General features: G+C 43.7%; 2 protein-coding genes across 2 annotated transcripts in view; one reads left to right on the forward strand and one right to left on the reverse strand.

The window, feature by feature from the left end:
* The window catches only part of PPP6C (protein phosphatase 6 catalytic subunit), a 33,174-nt gene extending 29,140 nt beyond the window's left edge, over nt 1-4,034 (reverse strand). Inside the window, exon 1 of the mRNA XM_046675866.1 lies at nt 3,776-4,034. Within this exon, the coding sequence (XP_046531822.1) occupies nt 3,776-3,850 (75 nt within the window). The 5' untranslated portion in view covers nt 3,851-4,034. The remainder of the gene's footprint in view (nt 1-3,775) is intronic.
* Nucleotides 4,035-8,823: 4,789 nt separating this feature from the next.
* Nucleotides 8,824-24,324, forward strand: RABEPK (Rab9 effector protein with kelch motifs). The gene is made up of 8 exons (XM_046672754.1): nt 8,824-8,866; nt 10,309-10,367; nt 12,818-12,975; nt 16,277-16,429; nt 18,700-18,861; nt 21,898-22,047; nt 23,589-23,738; nt 24,012-24,324. The coding sequence occupies exons 2-8, from the start codon at nt 10,315-10,317 to the stop codon at nt 24,302-24,304; spliced, it is 1,119 nt and encodes a 372-aa protein (XP_046528710.1). The 5' UTR covers nt 8,824-8,866; nt 10,309-10,314; the 3' UTR covers nt 24,305-24,324.
* Nucleotides 24,325-24,599: the final 275 nt, after the last annotated feature.

Raw genomic sequence — 24,599 nt, forward strand, 5'->3', positions numbered from 1 at the left:
GAGAATTCTTTGAAGCTTTAGGGAGGCAGTTCCGATGAGGTACGAGTCTGCAGAGCAGGCAGCCCTACACGAAAAACTCAGAGATAGCTCAGACTAAACATAAGTGAGTTCCAAAAAGACTACATTAACCATTAATCCGTAAGTGGTTACGATGGAATGACATAATTCCTTGTGTTGTATCTCTGAGACAGACATTAGTATTCTCCAAGACCTACCACCATAACTGTCTTGAGTAAGAAAACTGAACACCAATTCAGTATGCAACTTCTTTACTTACATGTCACCTTTAATAACTGCCCAAGAGATCAGGCAATCTCCAAATTACAGAACCCCTCTCCTGTCAAAAGTTTCAGTATTCGGTAAGCCTGCCTTTTATCATTCATTCTTCCACTTGGCCAGATACGGAATCTGTATTGTATCTTCTATGATCTGCTCAGAAATCTTCATTGTGGCTGAGAATCACATGAGCTCTTCTTAAAGAAAGGTTACGCTTTGGTCTCCTTGCACACATTTTATTCTTATTCCTTCCAAACAGTTATGTAGATTCGATTCAGTACCAGTGATCTGACCACTTCCAATTTAAATATAGAGAAATCATAATTAGATCTAGAACACCCTGCACATTTATTATTTTATTTAGTCCCTCCAACTTCTAGTCAATTTAAAACACAGGTGAATTTCAGTCTCCTACCAGAACAAACCTGTTTCATAATGACCGTTAAATAGCCCCAATGATTTCTTCTCTTCCTCTGACAGAATCTTTTATTTTGGCTTTCAACCCTCAGAAAAGGTGCTCCTGGAATACTTTCTTGGCCTGCCTAATTTTAGTCTGCACTTCATGCCAAGAAGTAGCAACAAAATTAAATTTCTTTAAATAAACCAGACGTGAGCAGCACAAGCAAATTAATTTGATAAAAACATTTCCAAGACAAAGAAGAAAAACCTCCACTTACAGAGGAAAACTCAGCATTCTTTTTTTCCCATTAGTTGCCCAGAAGATTTAAAAAGAAAAGTTTATTAAGAAATAGATACACGCATTGACCATTCTTTTTCACCATTCACAAAAATAAACTCAAAATGGATCAAAGACCTAAAGATTAGACCTGAAACAATAAGTCTTGTAGAAGAGAATATAGGCAGTACACTCTTTGACATCAGTTTCAAAAGAATCTTTTCGGACACCATAACTCCTTAGACAAGGGAAACAACAGAAAGAATAAACAAATGGGACTTCAGACTAAAGAGCTCCTTCAAGGCAAGGGAAAACAGGATTGAAACAAAAAAAGAACCCACTAGTTGGGAAAAAATATTTTCAAGTTATTTATGCAACAAACGGTTAATCTCCATAATATATAAAGAACTCACACAGCTCAACAACAAAAAATCAAACAACCCGATCAAAAAATGGACAGGGGACATGAACAGACATTTCTCCAAAAAAGATATACAGATGGCCAATAGACACATGAAAAGATGCTCATCATCACTAATCATCAGGGAAATGCAAATCAAAACTATACTAAGATATCCCTTACACCTGTTACAATGGCAAAAATATCCAAAACAAAAAGTGACAAATGTTGGAGAGGTTGTGGAGAAAAAGGAACCCTCATACACTGTTGGTGGGAATGCAAACTGGTACAGCCACTATGGAAAACAGAAAGCAACCTAAGTGCCCATCAACTGATGACTGGATAAAGAAGACGTGGTATATATATACAACGGAATACTACTCAGCCATAAAAAAGGATAAAAGCATCCCATTCACAACAACATGGATGGAGGGTATTATGTTAAGTGAAATAAGCCAGATAGAGAAAGACGAACTCTGTATGACTCCACTCACAGGTGGAAGTTAAACACAGAGACAAAGAGAACTGATTGGTGGTTACCAGGGCAAAGGCGGGGTGGGGGAAGGGCACAAAGGGTGAAGTGGTGCACCTACAACATGACTAACAATAATGTACAACTGAAATTTCACAAGGTTGTAAACTACCATAATCTTAATAAAAAGTTTAAAAAAAAAGAAATAGATGCTAAGTACAGTTCAATTGTGTTGCAAAGGAAAATGAAATGGTTTAATGACTATATTTCCTTAAGGTAGGAAGGAAATCTAATGTTTATCAAATTCAGAAGTCTAAAGTCCAACTGATTATCTTCCAAATCATTTCAATATTCAAATTCAAGTTAATATCAAGATACATTTTCATAATCAACATTTTACTCATTATAAACACAAAGCTTAAAACCACTTTACATATGTTACATAAAAGAAAATTTCACATCAATTCACTGACATGCAAAAACGAACTTCATTTACCAGATTAACAACGCTGCCAAAAAATGTCTGGTTAGTTTTCCATGAATTGAGTCCCAATGTGGGTTGTATCTTGTTTCCTAAAAAAATACATAGCAGAAAGGAGCCACAAAACTAATGTCTGAAGGACTGGGATGAGTATGAAAGCTACATTTCTACTAATACTGGCTTTGCCCTCATTTTCATTAAATTATCCTACTAAAAAGGGGAAAACGCACAAGAACGGCTCCCCTATCATGTAGCACACATTACTAACATCTAAGTACAAGTAAGTTACATTCACAACAGCTCCTGTGGTCTTAAACATTTTGCATACTTGTTGACTGATGTTAAATATCAACTTCCTGCACCAAAAAAAGACAGCCAAAGAAAAAAACAGTAATATCTGAGTTAAGCGAAAGAATTCACAAAGATAAATCGCTTTCAACCCACAGCCTAAAAAAGAAAAAACTATCAACAGTTTACCCACTGACCAAATAGTAAATCAAAGTCAACTGAACGAATACAACAGACACTAGCACTAACTGCTCAACGCCGCTAGACACTAAGCACTGATTTGAACAAACGCAGAAAACACTTGTCAAAAAAGCAGTGAGCCAAAGATTTACATTCCTTTACTCTTACATTCATCCTTTACCCACACATACATTTACTGTCGTTTGCACTCGGCAGCAACAAGAAACAACTCTCCTTCTTTAGAAAACCAAGAAAACGAAATCTTGAGTTAAGAAGGGATGATGGGAGAACGACTTGAAGGACAGAAAAGTATTTGTATTTCTGGAGGGCCTACTCCTTTACCCACTTAAATCAGCTCAACAATGTACTCGAAAACGGGACTCATACCTGATTTAGCAGACGCAAACCAACACCCCTAAAAAGCAGTCGGGGAGTAGGACGCAAAGAGGGACGACTGAACGTCCTCACATCACTACCGAACCGCTCCGGCCCACCCTGGTCCCATTCCCCCCAAACCTACACACACTGGGGCCGCGTCCCGGGAGCAAGCGGCATCTCCTGTCAGACGCCAGCCACCCCGGCTCCTGTCACCGCCTCTAGAGGGATGACCCCATGCCGAGGGCACTGCCCGCTGGGGCTGGGCTCGGAGTCCGGGACTCTGGCTGTGGGGTTAGGGGAGAGGAGCCTTCTAAGCAAAGCTGTTAGGGCTTGGAGCCCTGGGGCAGCAGGAGACCAGGGGGGGCAAGGCTGGGGCAGAGGCCGCAGCATCCCTGGGGCTCCCCGCTCAGGAAACGGGGACAGTATTCGGGGGACCCGGGCTCCCCCGCTTTCCGCGCGACGCCGAGTCGCACCGGGTCGCCTCGCCCCGCGTTAGGCCCTCCGCCGGGACGGGACGGGATGCCGGCGGGGGTCCCGCGGAGGGAGGAAGGGCGAGCCGGCGGGCACCCCGCTGCCGGAAGGGGCGAGCCCCGCAAGCAGCGCTCCCGCCCCAGCCGGGCTCACCTTCAGGTCGTTCTCCGGCAGGTACTTGCACAGCCGCGCGATCTCCACATACTTGTCCAAGTCTAGGGGCGCCATTTTAGAAATAACAAGCCCCGACGGCGGCGGCGACGGCGGCTGTACCAGCGGCGGCAGCGGCGAAGGCCGAAGCCGGAACTCTTCCTACGTCACGTCCGGCCCGTGAGAGGCATCTGCGCAGCGGCGTAAAGCTTGACCGGATTCTCCCCGCTGCCTCGGCACGCCCCACACCTTCTCCCGCTGAACCCAGGCCGCAGGCTCCTGGAGGCCCTTTCGGTGCAAACCCTGTTACCTGCTGGGACCCGTAGTTGTCTGCCGCGGAGAGTGCTGGGATTTGTAGTTTTTAGTAGTGGCCAGGTACTCCTCTTTTCCTCTCCCTTCCTTCCTCCAGATTTTCACCTCTGGGGACCCAGCGAGGCTTTTCCGATGCAAAACGGCGAAGTAGTTGACCCTAGCCATTCCCTGGTTTCTCACTCTGACCCTATTAAGCATTGTCTCACCAGAACACCTTCAGTTAAAAATTGGGTAAACCTAACCTAGCCATAGTAACCTGTCTGCACCTTAGCAAGGCTCTGTGAAAACCTTGCCTAAACCTGTGGCAGAGATGTCAGACTACCAGTCTTCTAGTCTGGAAGGAAGGAAAACAAATATTAAAGCATTTCCTATGCTAAATGCTATACAACTGCTGTCTTTTCGTTTAATCCTCATAACGACTGATAGGAAAGCAAGCCTCAGAGAGGTGCAGTAACTTGCCCCAAATCTCACAGGGAATAGGCAGAGGAGCTGAGATTGGGATATCTGGTCTGACTAGTTTAAGTATACTTCAGTGTGAGTCCCAGGAGGGCAGGGAGTTTTTTGTTGTACTCGCAGCTCCTAGAACAGGACCTGGCACTTAGTATATCTTCGACATTCATTCATTCAACAGCTATTTATTGAACAGACTATGTGCCAGGTACAGTTGTAGGCGCTTGGGATATTCAGCAAACAAAATAGACAAAGATCCCTATCCTCAACTCGTAGCTACATTCTAGTAGAGGAGACAGAACATAAACAATAAATATAATAAATAACTGTATAGCATATTAGTGATAAGTTCGAAGGGAAAGAAACCAGCAGGGTAAGGGAGGTGGGGTGATGCATTTCTAAGAACCAACAGAAACGTGAGGGAATTAGCCGTGCAGATACTTGAGGGAAATTATTGGGAACTGATGCAGAGGCCCTAAGATGGAAACACGTCTAGAATCTTTTGGGAAATGGCAAGATTAGTCTGGTTGAACAAGGTGAGAGGAATAAGAGAGATAAAAAAACATTGATTTTTACTTTTAATGCAATGGGAGTTATTGCAGGCTTTTGAGCAGAGGAGTAACATGACATAACTAGTTTTAAAAGGATAACCCTGGCTGCTGCATGAGACTGTAGGAAGAACGGTCGCATCTGAAAGACCAGTTAGGAGACTGTTATATAATCCAAATAGTAGCAGGTACTCAATAAATATTTTTTGGGGCCGGCCCAGTGGCGCAGCAGTTAAGCGTGCATGTTCTGCTTCGGCAGCCCAGGGTTTGCCCGTTTGGATCCCAGGTGAGGACATGGCACTGCTTGGCAAGCCATGCTGTGGTAGGCATCCCACGTATAAAGTAGAGGAAGATGGGCATGGATGTGAGCTCAGGGCCAGTCTTCCTTAGCAAAAAAAAGAGGAGGATTTGCAGCAGATGGGCTAATCTTCCTCAAAAATAAATAAATAAATAAATAAATATTTTTTGTTCAAGTGACCCTAGACTGGATCCTCTTGCTCTAAAGTGTATTTTGGGGACATTTGGCTAAACTTTAATGAGGACTCTAGGTGAAGTTCTTTGTATCATTCTTGCAGTTGTCTTGTAAGTATGAAATTGTTTCAAAATAAAATGTAATTTGTAAATGTTTGCTGCAGAATGAATGGTGCCCACTAGCATACATTTCTTCATTTGGTCAACAAATAGTTATATAGTACCTATGTTATGAATGAGACAGACGTGATCCCTGGCCCCATTGGGCTTACAGTCTGAAAAGGAGACAAATAATGAACATATAAATGAGCAAACCACGAATTTCAAAGTGTAATTAGTACTATAAAGGGAAAAAAGGCATACTGTGAGTAAGAAAAATGCAGTGGAAGAGGCCTACTTTAGGTTGGCAATGTAGTGGAGGAAAAGTGTGCGGTCTAGCACCAGAAGGCCAGAGTTCAAGTCCAGGCTCTAATACTCACTGTGGGACTTTGGCAAAGTTATTTATCCTCTCTGTGCTCCAGTTTCTCAGCATCTATATGGAAATAATAAAAGTGCCTACCTCATATGGAGATGATAATAATACTTATCGGTTTGTACTGAGATTTAATGGAGTTAATATATGGAAAGGGTTTAAAACAATCTTATGTGCAGAGTGAGTGTCATGTAAGTGTTAGCTCTGAGTATTGGGTGGGCAGGAAAGGCCTTTCTGAAGAGGTAAAATTTAAGACTTTTGGGGAAAAAAAGTAAAGGGATAATATGCTCAGAGTTTCTTAGAGAAAAATATCCAAATCAGGAAAAGATGCCACTGTTGTTTGACTTTTTTTTTCTTTTCTGCTTTTTCTCCCGAAATCCCCCCAGTTCATAGTTTTATATTTTAGTTGCAGGTCTTTCTAGTTGTGGCATGTGGGACGCCACATCAGCTTGGCTTGACAAGGGGTGCCATGTCCTCACCCAGGATCTGAACCGGCAAAGCCCGGGGCCCCCAAAGTGGAACACACAAACTTAACCACTCAGCCATGGGGCCAGCCCCTTTTCTTTTTCGACCTTTTTTTTTCAAACTGTCCTCTTTGGAAAGTTAGCAATTCACTTTTCGTCTCGGAACCTCAGTAATTGGAAATGACTCCTAGTCAAGATGCCTTCTCAGAATCGGGAAGAAAGAGAAATAGGAAGATGGATATGAGTATTCTTTATAAACTGTAAAGTGCTTAAAAGGAAGGTGTCACCAGCGTCATTGCTTCCCTTGCTGATAAGTCAGTGAACAGGTAGGTAATGAAAGTGGATGGTGTCCCCTTCCAGTGAATACATGGCACTCGTCACATTGCCAAACTGTCTGGCAGTAAGCTCCCTGCTCCTTCACTGAACCACAGTCTTGACATCCACAGCAGAGAGAAAGGAGGGAAGCATCCCTCAGCGTGTTGGGCAAGTTCTTGGGAGAGGTGATAGACACACTGGGTAGTTTGGGATGGAGACCGTGTACAGAGCTTGCTGACTGGAAATATTCTTAGTTTTCCTTGCACAAAGCAGGAGATCCGGGCTCCTGGTTCTGCCATTTATGTGGGTTAGTCACTTTAACTTCCCTGGACCTTGATTTCCATTTTAAAAAGACATCTCAAAACTTCCTTCCGGCACTTTCTGAAATGTAATTTTTAGTCCAACAGCATAGGTCCCACGATGAAAACTGGTTGCTACTTTTCCCACAAACCTCTTCCAATTTTTCTTGTTTATGTGCAACTCAAGCATGGCATCTTGAAATGGATCTAGCCAAGAGACACAAGGGCTGTCAGAGCATTCTGCAGCTCTGAGCAGAAATCTCCATCTAGATGTACACGGACATATGGCAGAGCCAATCCGGCCTTGGTGTTCTTTCCTGAAGGAGAGCAGAATGGCTGACTACTCTCTAAACTCCCCTTTGGCAGACTGTCGATGGGGATTTTTCTGTTACTATGGGAACTCACAAAGACTTCAGGGGTTTGAAATAAGATTTGAGCAGTGAGAAGAGCTGCAGACCTCGAATTCTATTTTGTCAATAAATTTTCACCTATAGTTTCAAGCAGCTAAAAGATTCCCCAAATTGGCCTTTCACTTGTACTATCAAATGCTCTCAACAGCTCCGTGAGGTAGGTATTATTATTCCCATTCTAGAGATGAGGAAACTAGGGCTCAGAGAGGGTAATTAACACGCTAAATGTCAAGGTTAGTGCTGGAGCCTGGATTTGAACAAGAATATGTGTGACTGCTTCCCAGTCTGCTCTGGACTCCAGGAGCTCCCGTGATTTCCTTCCTTAGTGGTTTCTTATATCCTAGGACACAACGACTGGCCTCAGCCCTCCTAAGTGATTATGGGGTTCCCTGAAACATAGACATGGGTGAGACACCTCTGCATTTTCAGGACAGCCATGGGGAACCTATGGTTAGAAAAGAGACCAGAGAGAATGCATGTGAACGTGTCTAACTCAGGGCTGGTGTCTAGAGTTCATTTATAGCTAGGAATAGCATCACACTTTACGGAGGACCAGGTCTGCACCAGCTGCTGGGCACTGAGCACTTGATAGACACTAACTCACGTATTCTCCACCATCACCTTGTGACAAAAATCTCCTGAGCTCCATTTCACAGGCAGTGACACTGATGCCTAGAGAAAAGTGACTTCCTCCAGAATAGGTACTCATTGATGAACTTTTTATTTCTTGCACTTTTTACAAATGTTCCTAGTTATTTGTTTTCCTGGTTAATCTTTCTCTCGAGTTAGATGGTGAACTCCAGGAGGCCACGGGCCGTGTTCGTCTGGTTCAGCATAGGGTCTGCCATAGTTACAAACGCTGATTAAGGAGTGAGTCAGCTATTTAAGGCGCCAAAGCTTGAACTGGCCTAAAGACTGCACAGAGAGATTTCACACCGAGGAAGGCACCCTTAACTCTCCCTTTCAGAAACTATTTCTAACAACCTCCAGAACTGAAAATATCCTAGCCCCTTTAGGACAGCCCACCTGCCGGCGTAATTCGGGTCCCACAAGAGGATGCCCAACCCCTGGCATTTCGCTTGCAAGTCGCTTCCAAGTAGCTCCGGCTTATTAACCCAGCCGAGGGGAGAGAGCCCGAGAGACGACCCGACCTGCCGGTTCCCGGGACATGCACAACCCAGCCGGCACCCGGGCGCCCAGCGCGCCGCCCCTTCCAAGGCCGGCCCGGGGGACCCGAAGCAGGGGAGCGGTTGGCCGCCGCGCTCTTCCGGGGTCTCGGGGCGGGGCGAGGGCTCAAGCCCCGCCCCCATTAGGGGCGGAGCCAAGGCCCGGGACTGGCTCAAGCCACCGCAGGTAATGCGGCCTCCGGACCGAGGGTCCGACGCGATCCCGGTGGTGGGGGGCGGCCGTATCCTTTAGGGGGTGGGCCCGGGCGAGTGGAAAGCGCTGAGGGGGGCCTCCTCGGGCTCCGGCCGGGCTACTTGGACGGAAAGGAACCAGCCTGTTCTCACCCGACCCTGTCTCCTGGCTCTTATCGCTGCCACGCGGGGGTGGGACTGGGGGATGGGGCTGGTAGCGGCGGCTGCGGCAAGTCCTGTCCATGGGAAGTTTACCCCACTGAGCTTTGGGCTTTGGGGACAGCCATCAGTGGCTGAAGCCTAAGGTTGAATTTATCATCTCTCAGAAATCCCATCCATTTTCTTACTTCCTTCTCTCATCTCTCACTTCTACTCTATCCCGGGCCCATTGGTAGGTTCTTTGAATGAGTCCGACAGGCCCAGCTCTCTTGGAATTTAGTCTAGTGGAATTTAGTCTGGAACCTAGTCTAGAGACTTTTAAATAGATAATTACATTTAAGATGATCCCTGAAATGATGGTGGCTGAAATAGATACCTTCAGAGGGAGAAGGACGTAACTTGAGGACGTGAGTGGAAAGCAGCAAATCAGGGAGTGTTTTACTGAGGAGGGGACATTTGAACTGGGTTTTCGAGGTTGATTAGGAGTTTTTTAGTTGACGAGAAGGGAAGGAACATTTCAGGTAGAGAAAGCAGCACAGGATGCAAGTTATGTAAGGGCCTGCCATGTTAAAGGAACAACGAGTATAGGAAGAACAGCTCAATATAGCAAGAAATTGTGGAGATGAGTTCCTGAAAAGAAAGTTGAGACCAGAAGATCTTGAATGCCGTGCTGCGGCTAGGATTTATCCAAGAGTTCAGTATTTCTCAGCCTTTGAAAATATTTTATCTTTTGATAAACATAAACATCTTATGACCTCTGAAAATTTATTTTGGTATCATATGCCCCTTCCCACGAAAATCACATACACAAAACTTTAGCTAAAAAAACTTCTGTAATTGTGTTAAGAAAGTTGTGTTAGGGGCCGGCCCCATGGCCGAGTGGTTAAGTTTGCGCCCTCCGCTTTGGCGGCCCAGGGTTTCGCTGGTTCGAATGCTGGCTGCGGATATGTCACCGCTTGTCAGGCCATGCTGAGGCGACATCCCACATGCCACAACTGGAAGCACCCACAACTAAAGATGTGCAGCTGTGTACCGGGGGGCTTCGGGGAGAAAAGGAAAAATAAAATCTTTAGAGGAAAAAAAAAGTTGTGCTATGTTTGCCTCCCAAATATAAGTTTATGTCAAAAAGTTGATAAGGCCTATTCAAATTCATCAGTTCCTGGAAATTGATACATCAGCAGGAAAGGTTTTAAAGAAGGGAGTGACTTGATTTGTTCTGTGTTTCAGGTAGAAGATAATCGTGAATGTCTATAAACTGCCTTTCTTTCTCATGCATAGGACACCATGAAGCAGCTGCCAGTCTTGGAGCCTGGAGACAAGCCCAGGAAAGCAACATGGTCTGTAAGGAAGGATTCAGACAGAGAAAAACATGAGTTTTTGTTTCATTTATAAGTAGTTTACTAACATATTTGATCATCAATGAAAAAGAGTAGAGATGAGACTGTCTGCAGTTTCTGGTAATTAGACTCAAACTGTCTGAGAAGGTCTTCAGAGGAAAGATAGTGGGACAATAATGATCACAGAGCAGATGTTGATTTTATTAAAATCCATTTACCAAGAAGAGGGAGGCACTGACCATCTGGCGTCCTCAGCTCCAACAGTGTGTCTTCCCCCAAGCCCTGACTCATTTCTAAGATTTTCAGGGAATTGGATTTGAATTAATCTGGCTTCACTGTTTCTTGGCTGCTTGCTCAACCAACCCTTCATTCAGCAGCTAGCACCGGCCCGACAGGGGCAGCTGCTGTGTAGGTGCTGAAGGTACAAAGGTGAATAGTCTCAGTGCTCAGTGTAATGGGGGCTGCACACTAAGCAGGTGATGGTGATGAAGTGTGATCGGTGCTGAAGCAGGGCTCACGAAAGACTTAGAGAAGACACTCTGCTTCTGCATGACCTCGGAGGAGAGTCTCTGATCTGGCTTCCCTGCATCCACTCTTGCTGTCTACCTAACATAAATTGATCATCGCGTTCCCTGGTTTAAAACCTTTTGTGCCCCTCCATTGGTCTTAGGATAAAAACCAGAGTCCTTAAAACGACCCACTGAGCCTTGCATGATCTGTCCTTGATTGTCTTTCTAACCTCAAATCCCCTTATTCATCCTTTGTTCTCTTTCTCTTCCTTGCGTGCCTTGCACTGCCCCTCTCAGGAACTGTATGTGCTGGCCCGTCTACCTGATCACTCTTGCCATCTTTTGTCCCTCTCTTTGCCCAGCTAACTTCTACTCGTACTTCAGATCTCAGTTCAAATGGAAGCTTTCTCTGTCTATCCTTCCTCTCCCACCTCTCCTTACAGGGTTAGGTTCCCCTATGACATGTTCTCATATTATAAAGTTTGTATATATTCTGTACTCCTTTATCACGCAATTGAAATGAAATAGATATTTGTGAAATTATCAATTTCGTGTTTGTCTTCCCAACTAGTCTGTCAGGGCTGTGAAGGCAGGGCCTTTTTTTGTCTTATTCCCCATGTATCTGGATGGCTCTGTGCTCTTGGGGAAGTTATATAGCCTTTCTAAGCCTTGGGTCCTCAGTTATAAGACTCAAAAGATAATAGTACTGTCCTCAAAGGGGTTTTATGCAGATTAAGTGAAACCAGGGTTGTAATGAAGTTGCCAGTGTGCATAGTACATTGTTAGTAATTATTCAGGGGTGATGGGATATGTGAGTCTGGACATCAGAAGAGGGATTTGGAAAAGGAATAGAGATTTGGAAATCACTAATGAGTATTTCGATGGGTGGTCATTGAAGCCATCAGTACAGGTAAAACTGATCAGGTAAGCAGCTGTAGACTGAGGAGAAGAGAAGAGAATCCAAGGATACTGAGGGTTAGGAGAAGGCTAGTGGGAAAGGAGTTAGGGAAGGAAATGGAAAGAGCAGCCAGAAGGTGGGCAGAGAACCAAAAGGGAGGAATGTGGGGAAGCCAGATGAAAAAGGTACAAGGAGGAGGGAGGAGTCAGGAACATGAAATGCCAGAGAGGTCAAATAAGACAGGGCCTGAAAAACAGCCACGGAGTTTTCTTTTCTAATCAGGAAGCTTGAAGTGTTTTCTCAGTCAGCATTCAGAATAACTTTAGAGAGTGGAATGAATGGATCTTGTATTCGATTTTTCAAAGTCCTAGCTTTGGCTTCTATCAGGTCGAGCTTGGTGAGTGATCTGGAAAAGCTCTTAAAATCAATCAATTCTAGAACATTACTTGTCAGAGGGAAGCATCAGTGGCTAGGGCAAGAGCGTTGGGGCTGTAGGTTCCTACGTGATTGCACATAAAGCTCTAGCCGCCATTCACTGAGTCCTTCCCTGCCCTGTTACGAGACTTCATCTCATTCGTTACAGGGAAGAGCTATTGCTGTCCCCATTTTACAACCGAGGAAGCTAAGGTTCAGGAAGGTTAAATGACTTCCAGGAGATCACACATCTAGAAAGCCCCTGAACTGGAACTTGAACCTGGTCTGTCTGAATTCACCAACCGTGCTCATAACTGCTGTCCTGTGCCAGGATGCACCATCGAACATTTCTGGGTGTCCCCATCTACCAAATGGGGACAGTTACTAGCCCAGTGCATCCCCATGAGGTTAATGTGAAATGAAAGTAGTGACCAAGTTGAAAAATCAAAGGTTATGTGCAAACGGAAGGTACTGTTACTAATCAGGGAAATGGTGCTTTACTGGATACAATTTAAAGTGTCTGTGTATGTATAAGACCATTTTGGTGACTCTTTTATGAAGAATGGGAAGAACACGCCACTGCATTTATTCTCTGCTTAAGCCTCCTGAATACATCCTCTCTTTGGCAGGTATACCTTGACCCCCCGTGGAGACAGCCCCTGTGCTCGGGTTGGCCACAGCTGCTCATATTTACCTCCAGTTGGAGACGCCAAGAGAGGGAAGGTCTTCATTGTTGGAGGAGCAGATCCAAACAGAAGCTTCTCTGATGTGCACACCATGGATCTGGGTAAGGCCAGCAGCTGCAGAGCATGTGCCCTGCGGCCAGACCAGGGCTTTGTGTGGCTGGCCATGACCAGAGCATTCCTAAGAACACCAGCTCAGACAAGACAACAGGGTTTTCCTCTGAGAACATGAACCTCACTGAGAGGTCCCTAAGGTCTCAGCAGACCCCTGGAACACACCCACCCAACAAATACCCCTCAGTTTTAGGGGAACCAATACCTCTCAGTTTTGGGAGAAAGAGTTTATATGGAGCCGTGGATATCCAGCCATTCATTCATCAAATATTTCCTCCGGAGACATTGATGACTACTTCCTCTTCCATCCACATATCCAGTTATTCACCAAATCCTAATAGCTCTATTATCATCCACGTCTGTCCATTTCCACTACTTCTACTGTAATCCAAGCATTGTTGTCTCTCAACTAGATTTTACAACAGCCTCCTCTCTGGGGCCCTGCTTCCAAGTTTACCCCCCGTACAGTGCATTTTTCAGACCCAGGCAGAGAGTATTGTCTAAAATACAAACGTGACCATGCCACTTCTGCACTTCAAGCCTTTCCCAACTTCATTTCTTGGCTCTCCCAAGCCCAGGTTTGCCACACTGAGTATCCTTCAGTTCCTGAACACATCTTGAACTCTGGTCTCTAAGCTTTGGCACATATTGTTCCCTCTACTTGGAAGGCTCTTCCCTTTCCTTATCTTCTAGGTTTCAGGTTCCAGATTAAATGTCACTTCCATCAGGAAGCTCTCCCTGGTGATTCTGAACTGGTTCAGGCACTACCACTGTAAAGGAGAAGCTCCCGTTTTCCTTCTCTGCTCCTGTGTCTCGTCTCAACACTAGTCTCACTACTTCACTTCTGGCCACCGAACGTGTGAGGGTTTTTTCCCACACCAAGCAATTCTGCAGCACCAGCTGGGTGTCCTATGACTCAGTTCACTTCTGACAAGATCTCCCTGTCGTCGGGATCACATCCCGCAAGTTAAGGGCCCAGTCCCACAAACCCCCCATCCCACTTCAGACACCAGTCACAAGTCAAGGCTGTTACCTGTGCTTCTGACTGACCAACTATAAATTGGAGGTTCCCATGACCCCCTCCTCAAGTTCCATTAATTTGCTAGAGTGGCTCACAGAACTCAGGAAAACAGTTTACTTACTAGATCATCCATTTATTATAAAAAAATGTAACTCAGGAAAAGCCAGATAGAAGAGATGCATAGGGCGTCCAGGCCCTCTCCCAGGTGCACCATGCTCCCTGCACCTCCATGTGTACACCAGCCTGGAAGCTCTTCAAACCCCTGCTTTTGAGTTTTTATTTAGGTTTCTTTACGTACGCATAATTGATGAAATCATTAGCCATTGGTGATTGATTCAACCTCCAGCCCTCAAATATTGTGGTTGGTTCCCCTGGAAACTAGCCCTTATCCTTAGGGGCTTTCCAAAAGTCACTTCATTAACATAAACTCAGGTGTGGTTGACAGGGGCTTGTTACAAAAGACATCTTTAACGATCCTATTACTTAAGAAATTCCAAGGGTTTCATTAGGAGCTCTGTGCCTGGAACTGATGAAGATCAAATATATATTTCTTAATATCAATCAGAATGTCACATCCACGCTCTGTACTTCCATAGTGTCCTGCACTTTCGCATCCTTTTCCCCCTTCACAGCCTTTATCACATGTGATTATTTCTTGTCTGTCTTCCTCACAAGAGTATAAACTTCTTGGAAACAGGGAACATGGTTATATTGCTCATCATTGCATCCCCAGCCACTACCACAGTGCCTGGCACAGAATAGGTGCTTTATAAGTTTTTGGATGGATGAATGAATGAGTGGATGAGCCAACAGTGACTGCTATGTACTGTACACAATGGCAGAAGAAAACTGGTGACCCGCATATGTGTTTTCTTTGGTCCATGTAACTTTGCTGTTATTTTAAGCTAAGTTTCCCAACCAAATGTACAGGAGTCTACATGTAAAAATAGAAATGGTTCGGCTTCTTTTGATAATTTTGGAAAATCTGACATCAGTAGGCCTGTATGTCTCCATGGCAACAATTATTTGGAGCTGAGCTGCCCCCTGTTGGTGGGGTTCTCCTGCTCCAATTTGCCTCATTCCCTCCACTCCTATCTAGGCATTTGAATTTCTACACCCTGCAGTAGGAAATCAAAGGTAAGTTAAGTCTGTTCCAGCCCTCAAGAAGCTCACTGTCCAATTCAGTTACATCTTTGTTGTAACCTGTTACTACCTTTGTGACTCTGGCTAATGCATTTAAACCATCTGGACTTCCATGTCCTGTAAAATGGAGAGAACTTGCTTTCTTGGCAGATGTAATGATCTAACAAGATAATGCCTGTGAAGATCCTATGGAAGTGGCTTGCTAACTAAAATAAAGCATAGTTATGGGGACAGCCAGCCCAGTGGTGCAGCGGTTAAGTTCACACGTTGCACTTCTCAGCGGCCTGGGGTTCACTGATTTGGATCCCGGGTGCGGACATGGCACTGCTTGGCAAGAGCCATGCTGTGGTAGGCGTCCCATGTATAAAGTAGAGGAAGATGGGCACAGATGTTAGCTCAGGGCCAGTCTTCCTCAGCAAAAAGAGGAGGATTGGCAGTAGTTAGCTCAGGGCTGATCTTCTTCTTCAAAAAAGAATAAGTTAGCTATTATTATTCTGTGAACTTGTTTTAGCCAGAAATCATTTAGTTACAGGTAACAGAAACTCTCTTAAACCAGCGAAAAAATGAGGACCCCCAGAGCAGGAAATACAGCCTAGCCTCAGGAGAGAGTGGAAGCAGGAATTGGAAGGCTGTCAAAAAACCATCTACTTCCTCTCTCACTTTCTCTGGGAAGATCTGCTTCTTTATGTCGATGTTTCGTTCTTCTCGTCTCCATACTTTGGCTTTCTCTGCTTCTCCACACGTGGTAGAAGACGGTGGCTCAAATCCAGAAATCTGTTTGAATTCCAGGTTTTTGGGAGGGAGGATCTGATGGGCCCATTTTGGGTCAAGCAGCTACCTTTGACCCCATCAGCCAAGGCCTGAAAGTGAAGGTGTTGTAGTACAAACAAGTCTTCTGGGATCTGCCCCTGGGGTTGGGAGAGTGGGGACAGCTTCCGTAGAAGAGTGTTTATGGATTAGGCGGAGGCCCCCAGGGTGCCTAGTCTAGAACTCTTCGGAGGTTGACCACATCCCCTTTGAGTGTTCTGACGGCTTTTGACCCTCTTCTCCTCACTACCCTGCCCCACGTTTGTCGATCAGTATAAGCAGTTGGCAGCAACCTGGGAACTGGGTGAAATGTTTTCTAGGAACACACCAGTGGGATTTAGCCACCTCGGAGGGCCTGTTGCCCCGCTACGAGCATGCCAGCTTCGTCCCCTCCTGCACACCTCACAGCATCTGGGTGTTTGGAGGTGCCGACCAGTCAGGAAATCGAAATTGCCTGCAAGTTCTGAATCCTGGTAAGTAGCCAAAGGTTATTTTATTTACTGAAATTAAAAAATCCACTTCCAATTCCTGTACCCAAACCCATTTGGATTCTACTGAATAATCTAACTTTGCTGATGTTGTAGAAAATAGGACGTTTAACTTCTAGCAGAATCTGAAAATAACAGAATTGCATTTTATTTTCCTGGTAACATGTACAATTGTCAACTTCTTAAAAGCCAAAGCTGGAAGAGACTTCAGAGAACAGCTATGCCAAGTGGGCAGCCCAGGTCCACTGAGGGGAAGTGACTTTCCTAAAGTCACCAGGGAGTCAGTGACTGAGTCAGGCTAGAGAACCCAAGTCACCTAGATCAGGAGGTCTCAAATGAGGGCGATTGATGTCCCATAGGGGACATTTGGCCGTGTCTGAAAACATCTTTGGGTATCATAACTCAGAGCCAGCAGGTTGCTACTGACACCTAGTGGGTAGAGGCGGGAGACACTGCTGCACGTCCTGTAATGCACAGGACAGCCCCCCACGAGAAGAATTATCTGGTCTTAAAATGTCAGTGGTGCCAAAGTTAAGAAACTCTGACCTAGATCCTCCTGGTATGTTTCTTTTAGCCAAAAAGTAGAAAGTTCCTGACTTTCTCACTGGCAGTTTTATCACAGAGAAGGCAGTTTGGAAACGTCACTGCTGCGAGGATGTTGCTGAACCGCCTGTGGGAAGTGGACTTGTGTTTTTGTCAGTTAAAAAAGTTGTTTTGTTTTTCTCTTTTTAAGTATAATTTATATTTATCGTAAAATGTTTGAAAAGTGTAAATATGTGGACAAAAGCCATCCACAATCCTATGACAGTGAGGCTCTTAGAACATCTTGGTGCACTTCCTTTCTGTCTTTTCTCTGCGTTTTTATAAGCCTGAGATCATACATTTCACCATTCCACTATTCTACCTTTTTCCTTTTAATTTCGTAATTACTGCAGAAATGATTTCCTATTAACAATGCTTTGTTAACATCATTTTTAATGGCTGTGTCATTCTCCATTTTTTGATGATAACCATAATTTAGGTTGTTTTCAGATTTTTTGGATTATAAATGACAAAGTAGTGACCATCTTTGTTCAGAAGTCATTGACTATATTTCAAATTATTTTCTTAGAATTCATGCCCAGAAATAAAAAGACTAAGTAAAACAATGTGAATTTAAGGCTTTTGATACCTGCTACCCCATTGCTCTCCAGAAAGATTTTTCCAACTTAGCCTCTTTCCAGCTGTGCTTAATAATGCTTGTTTCACTCCTACTGGCATTGACTTTATCATTTTTAAACACTGCTGATTTGACAGGCAAAAAAACTTGTATCTAGTTGTTTAAATATGCATTTTGTTAAATACTAGCAACCTAAACTTTTTTCACATGACAGTCAACTCCTGCCCAGTTCCCTCTACCAACAATATATTGATTTGTGTAACAGTTGGTCTTCTCTGTCCCTTTGGGATAATAATACTTCCTACCTTGCTTGCTAAGTTTGGCAAGGATTTAAATTAACTCAATATCTGGCACATAATTAATGCTCAGTAATTGTTGTGGTTGATGTAGCTATGGTTTGGCAGATGGAACACTGGCGTCTATAAAATTCGTGCTTCATTCTAAAAAAACAGCTTCTACACACTTACTCAGGTGGTGAAATTTTATTCTCAAGTCATAAGAATGGAAAATACTTAGATCTTAGTGTTATTGAAACAGAATTTGAATCTCAACTAGCCACTTACTAGCCATGTCACCTTACCTGAATGACTTCATCCATCTCTGCTTCAGTCCCCTTACCTGTAAAACAGGGAAACTGATATTTATTTAGTACTTACTGTTTAGTAGGGACTATTATTAATGCCGCTGAAACTGTCTACATTCTTGTAATGGCCACACATCCTGGGAAATTTGGCACATCCAGTCTCTGGCATCTCGTAAGAGTTTAGCAGATGTTAGGCTTCTCTGAATGCGCACGGGGCAGAGCAGTCTGCAAAGTGCAAGAGGGTTCAGAGAGGTATTAGAAGGCCTCCAGAAACAAATTGGCCTCATTCTTAATTGCACTTGTGGTTTTTCAGTCTTGGAGATTTGAATCTACCTAGGCGAATTCTAAATATCGCCCTCCCTACCCCTCCTTGACTTTGGTGGCATGAAATCCCTGGCTAGACCTGTACGCTCCCCGGGAGATTGAGGTTTGAAAGGTGACCCTGCCCAGGCTCAGAGTCAAGGTCAGAGGCCCCTCAGTCTGTCTTAGGTGCCTGCTTTTTCTTTGGACCAGAAACCAGGACCTGGACCATGCCAGAGATGACCAGCCCCCCACCATCCCCAAGGACGTTCCACACATCAGCAGCAGCCATTGGAAACCAGCTGTATGTGTTTGGCGGCGGAGAGAGAGGCGCCCAGCCTGTGCGGGATGTGGAGCTGCACGTGTTTGACGCAAGTATGTAATGGCGGGCACCTCGGGGCTGCCGCTTACCTGGTCAGGGCCACCCTGGCCTGCGGCTTACCTGATGTAGGAAGCAGAGGTTTGAAAATGACACGCTGGCTGAGTGTCTTGCTTCTAGATGTCTTCAGTATATCCCTTGGCTGATATCTTCTTCCCACAGCAAAATTGCATTCAAAAAGGTATAAATGATAATTAAAAATTTTAAACAGTATAGTTTATAAAGTAAAAAAGTAAGTTTCCTGATTAGCCTCTCCTCCCCACTCCCCAGACAGAGGTAAACTCTGTTAGCAGTTCCTGATGTCTCCTTCCAGACTTTCCTGTGCATTTATAACCCTATGTACATGTGTATATGAACATATAGGAATTTATATGAATTTTGAAATTATATCAAAACTTAAAAACACACACATAGAATCAAATTATAAATACTGTTCTGCAGCTTACTTTTACAGGGGTAAGGGTACATCTTAGTAGTTAATAGCATGAACTTTGAGGCCACACAAACTGGACTCAGGACCAGATCTGACATATACTTTCTGTATTACTTTAGACTAGTTACTTAATCTCTCTAGGCCTTAGTTTGTTGATCTGTAAGATAGAGATAGTAATAGTGCCTACCACAGAGTTGGAAAGATTAAATGAGATAACGTGATATAGTGCATAGCACGGTACCTGGCACATAGGAAGCACCTAATGAATATTAACTGTATTATTATCATTTATTCAAAATCAGACTTCTGATAGTGAACACGATGCAGTCTATACAGAAGCTGAAATGTAATGATGTACACCTGAAATTGACACAAGGTTGTAAACCAATGTGACCTCAATAAAAATAAACAAATACAGAATCTCAGGTCTCACCACAGATCAACTGAATAGAAACTGAATTTTAACAAGATCCCCAAGTGATTTGTATACACATGAAAGCTTGAGAAGCACAATCAAGTATGAAATTGAGAAAACTAATAATCTGAATAAATACATACAACACCCGGAGGTTTTTAAAAAATTATTTTATTGAGGTCTCTTTGGTTTATAGCATTGTGTAAATTTCAGGTGTACATTATTATACTTCAGCTTCTATATAGACTGCATTGTGTTCACCACCAATAGTCTAATTTCCGTCCATCACCACGCACATGTGCCCCTTTACCTTTTTTGCCACCCACATCCCCCCTGGTAACCACCGATCTGTTCTCCTTATCTATGTGTTTATCTTCCAACACTGTGGAGTTAAAAAAAATTGATTTAATCACACATCGTGGATGTCTTTCTAAGTCAGTACCAATTTCCTTGCAAAGCACATCCTGTGAGTATCCCTTATTCAGTCAGTCATTTTCCTGCTGGTTGACTTTTTGCTAGCAGTGTTACAGTGAACATATACATTAATTTTTGTACGTGTTACAAACATTTATATGGAATAGATGCTGAGGAGTGGAATTACTGGGCCAAAATGGCATGGATATTTAAAATTTGAGACCTCTTGCCAAATTGTTGTCTAAGGAGCATTTATTTACATTTCTTCCTCTTACTAGTGGGCATTTATGAATAACCCTTCACAAGCATAATGTGACAAAAATAATTTTCCTGCGTGTTTTTCAGGAAAGATGCAGCCTTTTTTGAGAAAAATTATTAGAAAAATTTCAAACTTACAAAGTAAAATTGGAAGAATTAAGACACATCACAGTATGACTTTTCTCTTTCCAGAAAGAATGGGCTTTGTGATTCTTTTAAAGCAGTTTTTAAAATTTTAAATAATATTGGTTTTGAATATATAAAGCTCTAAGGAAGAAGAAAAAATATATATGTAGTGTATGTGTATATATTATATATATATATAAAAAACACTCTCATCCCAAAATTACTAACATCTGAGTGTACTTCCAGTCTTTTTTTTACATAGCAGAGATAATTCTATATGTAATATTTGTATCCTGTATTTTTCTTAAGCATTTCCCCTGTAATCCCAAAGTCTTTGACATTTAATGATGCATAGTAGTCTATAATGATTAGCAGTAACTCAACCATTTACCTGTTGCTGGACTTATCCTATTGCTAATTCTTCTATATTACAAACAAGGCTATGATGAACCTATTTGTGCATAAACCTTTTCAGATTATTTCAAACTGTATTTCTTGGAACACTGGGGGCTCCTTGAACAACTGCAGGTGTGCCACAAATGGTAATTCAAAAATAAATTGTTGGGCAGGCCTTTGTCTCAGATCATCTCTGCAGCACTCCTTTAAGACTTTTCTGCTGTGTTGAAATGATTAATTAATTTTCCAGAATTCTATACGTGTATAACTGTGACGATATGAAGGTGAAACACATCTCCTCTGTTAGGATCACAACCATATTGAGAACTGTCATATAATGAGTACTTTCTCTGCCTGTGCTTTATGTATATCATCTCATTTAATCCATATTTCAACCCTGAGAGGTAGATATTGTCCAGAATTGTCTTCCTCCCTATTTTATAGCTGTAGAAATGGAAGCTTAGAGGATTAACTGGGCAAGGCCACACAGTCATTTAGTGCAATGACCTGGTTTTAAAGCCAAATCCCATGTTCTAACCATTAGCCTATACTGCCACTTCAGGGAGCCTGGCTTTTCAAATAGCCTATTCTGCCCCTCCCCCAACACTTCCAGCAAATCACCTAAGAATGTTGTCTTGAAAAAAGAAGACTTTGCAGGCTTGTCACAGAAGAAGCAGACTCATTGTTTTTAACTCCAGGGAAGTTCTAGATGGAAGCTTAAGGAAGGTCTGTTTTAATTCAAAGCAAGGAATGGTTTCCTAATACCCAGCAGAAGGGGCAGGCGTGTTAGGCGGTGAATTCTCCAGCCCTGGAAGTGTCCAAGGAGAGGCTGTACAGGCTATAGAGGGAGGGAGGCCTCTACTGGTTGGCAAGTTGGAGTCACCTTCTGCTTGGAGCAGCTCTGCTTGCTGGGAAGTGAGGCTCAAGCGTATTTCTCATGTTTGTCCCTCATAGCTTTGTCATATGATGTCACTGCATTTACTTTTATAGACACTCTGACCTGGTCACAGCCAGAGACACTTGGAATACCTCCATCCCCCAGGCATGGTCATGTGATGGTGGCAGCAGGGACAAAGCTCTTCATTCATGGAGGCTTGGCAGGGGACAAATTCTATGATGATCTCCATTGCATTGATATAAGTAAGTAGGGTGGGGGGCATGGGGGCTTGTCTGCTTAAAATCAAATAAAATGTGCTTTGATAGAATATCGCCTTGCTCTTAGATGTGGGTAACTTGACCAGACAGCAGAAACTTCACTAAATTCTCTCAAATGTGGCCTGAATAATAATAATAATAAATAACGATAATAGCAATCATTTCCTGAGCATTTGCTGTGTACCCAGCCGTTATCTCTTATCCTTCCAACGACCCTGCTCTTTCATTAAAATTCATTATGTTTGTGTTCCCTAACTGGATTTCTTTCAGGCATTAGCCATTAACCCCATGCCCATGAGGGGCACGGATAACTTCTGGGGTGTGTCTGGAGGTGGGCAGCCAGAACTGTCACGTTAAAAACACTGGTTAGAGGAAAGTTAGGGAGAACATAAGAATTGTCTTTAAGTGTCTGAAGGGCTGACATTTCTTGGGGAGCATGGACTCATTCTGGGTCATTCTTTCAACCTGTGAGCTCCTTTAGGGTGAGGACTTTGTCTCTTTTGTTCCCCAGTGTAATTTCCAGCACTTAGCACAGTGTGTGGCAGATGGCGGGTGATGAGTGCATATCTGTTCGTGAGTGGACGAGTGAACAAATGAACATGTTCCGAGTTGCTCCAGACTATAAGAGCTGGAACAGTGGGCAGAAGGCATAAGAACTGCAGTGCTGTGTCTCGGGCTACCCTGCCAAACAATGGGTTCTCTGGCTTGGTGACATCTGAGGCCAGGTGACACTGGCTGGGATTCCTGCATTGGCTAGGACATTTGGCTGGACTGAGCGAGTCTCCCTTCCAACTCTGAGATGCTGGACCCTGCCTTGAATTGACAGATGGAAAATATCTTCACAGAAGCATTCCGTGCAGGCAGTCAAATAGAGTTTTAATGCTTATTTTTAAAAAGAAAGTCCTTTTCTCTTGCGCTGAGGAACTACTTCCTGGCGACTTTTCTTCCTCCTTTCCTGCCCAGGTAGGTCTCTAACCCTAAAATCCGGTGATATCCTCATCTGGAAGAAGAAAGAAGGTAGGCGGAAGTAATAGCAATTTCATAGGGCTGTTATGAGAATTAGGTAAGCAAGTATTTAGTGTCTAGCCAGCACTCAGTGGCTTTCTAAGGAACTGTTGATATTTAAAACATGCACTCATGTGTACGTGTGCACATGCGTGTGCACCCATGCATGCGCGCGCACACACACACAGAAAATCACCTACTTCTGGGCTCCAAAATAATTAATGGTGGTGGTCACCAAAGATAATATCACATTCCTCAGTGTGCTCTGAAGCCCCCCTACATCAGAATCACCTGGGACGCTTGTTAAAACTCTAGATTACTGAACCCCCCCTCCCTACCTGGACTACCCAAACAGAATGTCAAGCTCCTCCAAGTAATTTTTATGCATGCTAGACCTTGCTCTGTTTCCGAGCTGTTAGTGAATGATGTTCAGTGATTGGTTTGCGAACTCCAGGAGTCTGACAGATAAATTTGAAACCACATTCTAGACCATGTTGTACCCAAACTCTTTCTCTTGGCAGGTGACATGAAGTGGCAGAAGCTAAGTCCCACTGGGGCAGCTCCTACAGGCTGTGCTGCCCACTCAGGTGTGGCTGTGGGCAAGCACTTGTATATCTTCGGAGGGATGACTCCCACAGGAGCACTGGACACCATGTACCAATATGACATAGGTGAGCAGGTGTTCACTGTGGGTCTTTAAACAAATGCGACCATTCTTTGAAAAGTATTGCAATGCTTTGGTTTTCCAATTTGGTCCCTCCACGTCTAAATCCAAAGGAATGAAAATCAGACTTTTAGGGAATGACATCATCAAAGCAGTAACACTGCCATTAGGGTTTTTTTCTCTTTTATTTCCTGTTTCTGTTAGGGCTCAGGTGATGTAACAAATCACTGAGCATTTCTGGAAATTTCCTAACACAGAACCTTTTTTTTCCCCCTAACAGAAAAGCAGCACTGGACCTTGCTTAAATTTGATACTTTTCTACCCCCCGGACGATTGGACCATTCCATGTGTATTATTCCATGGCCAGTGATGTGTACTTCTGAGAAAGAAGATTCAAATTCTGTCCCTCTAAACTGTGATGCTGAGAAAGGGGAGTCCACTGACAAGAGAGTGACCCGAGGTGGTGACTCACACGAGGAAAGTCAGACCGACACACTGCTCTGCTTCGTGTTTGGTGGGATGAATACAGAAGGGGAAATCTATAATGACTGCATCGTGACCGTAGTTGACTAATAAAACCAACATCTTCCTGATTTTTAAATGTCAATTACTTTCAGAAGAGTTTAATGAAACCTTAGCTGTTTTGTACCTCCAAAATATCTTCTGCACTGTATATCCCTCTTGCTCTTATTTACTTTGGTAGGTGAAGAAATGAAATGGATAGCCCAGTGCAAAGTCCTCTGTTATATAAAGCGTTTTACCAGCAATACAACCTAGGTAAGTGTGAGTGGTTGTTAAGAAAACTGATCACAAAAATGTTGTGGAATCATAATTGCTAGATAAGCTGTAGAAATCAGGGAGTGGACAC

The sequence above is a fragment of the Equus quagga genome, chromosome 1 (assembly GCF_021613505.1).
Source record: "Equus quagga isolate Etosha38 chromosome 1, UCLA_HA_Equagga_1.0, whole genome shotgun sequence".
NCBI lineage: Eukaryota > Metazoa > Chordata > Mammalia > Perissodactyla > Equidae > Equus > Equus quagga.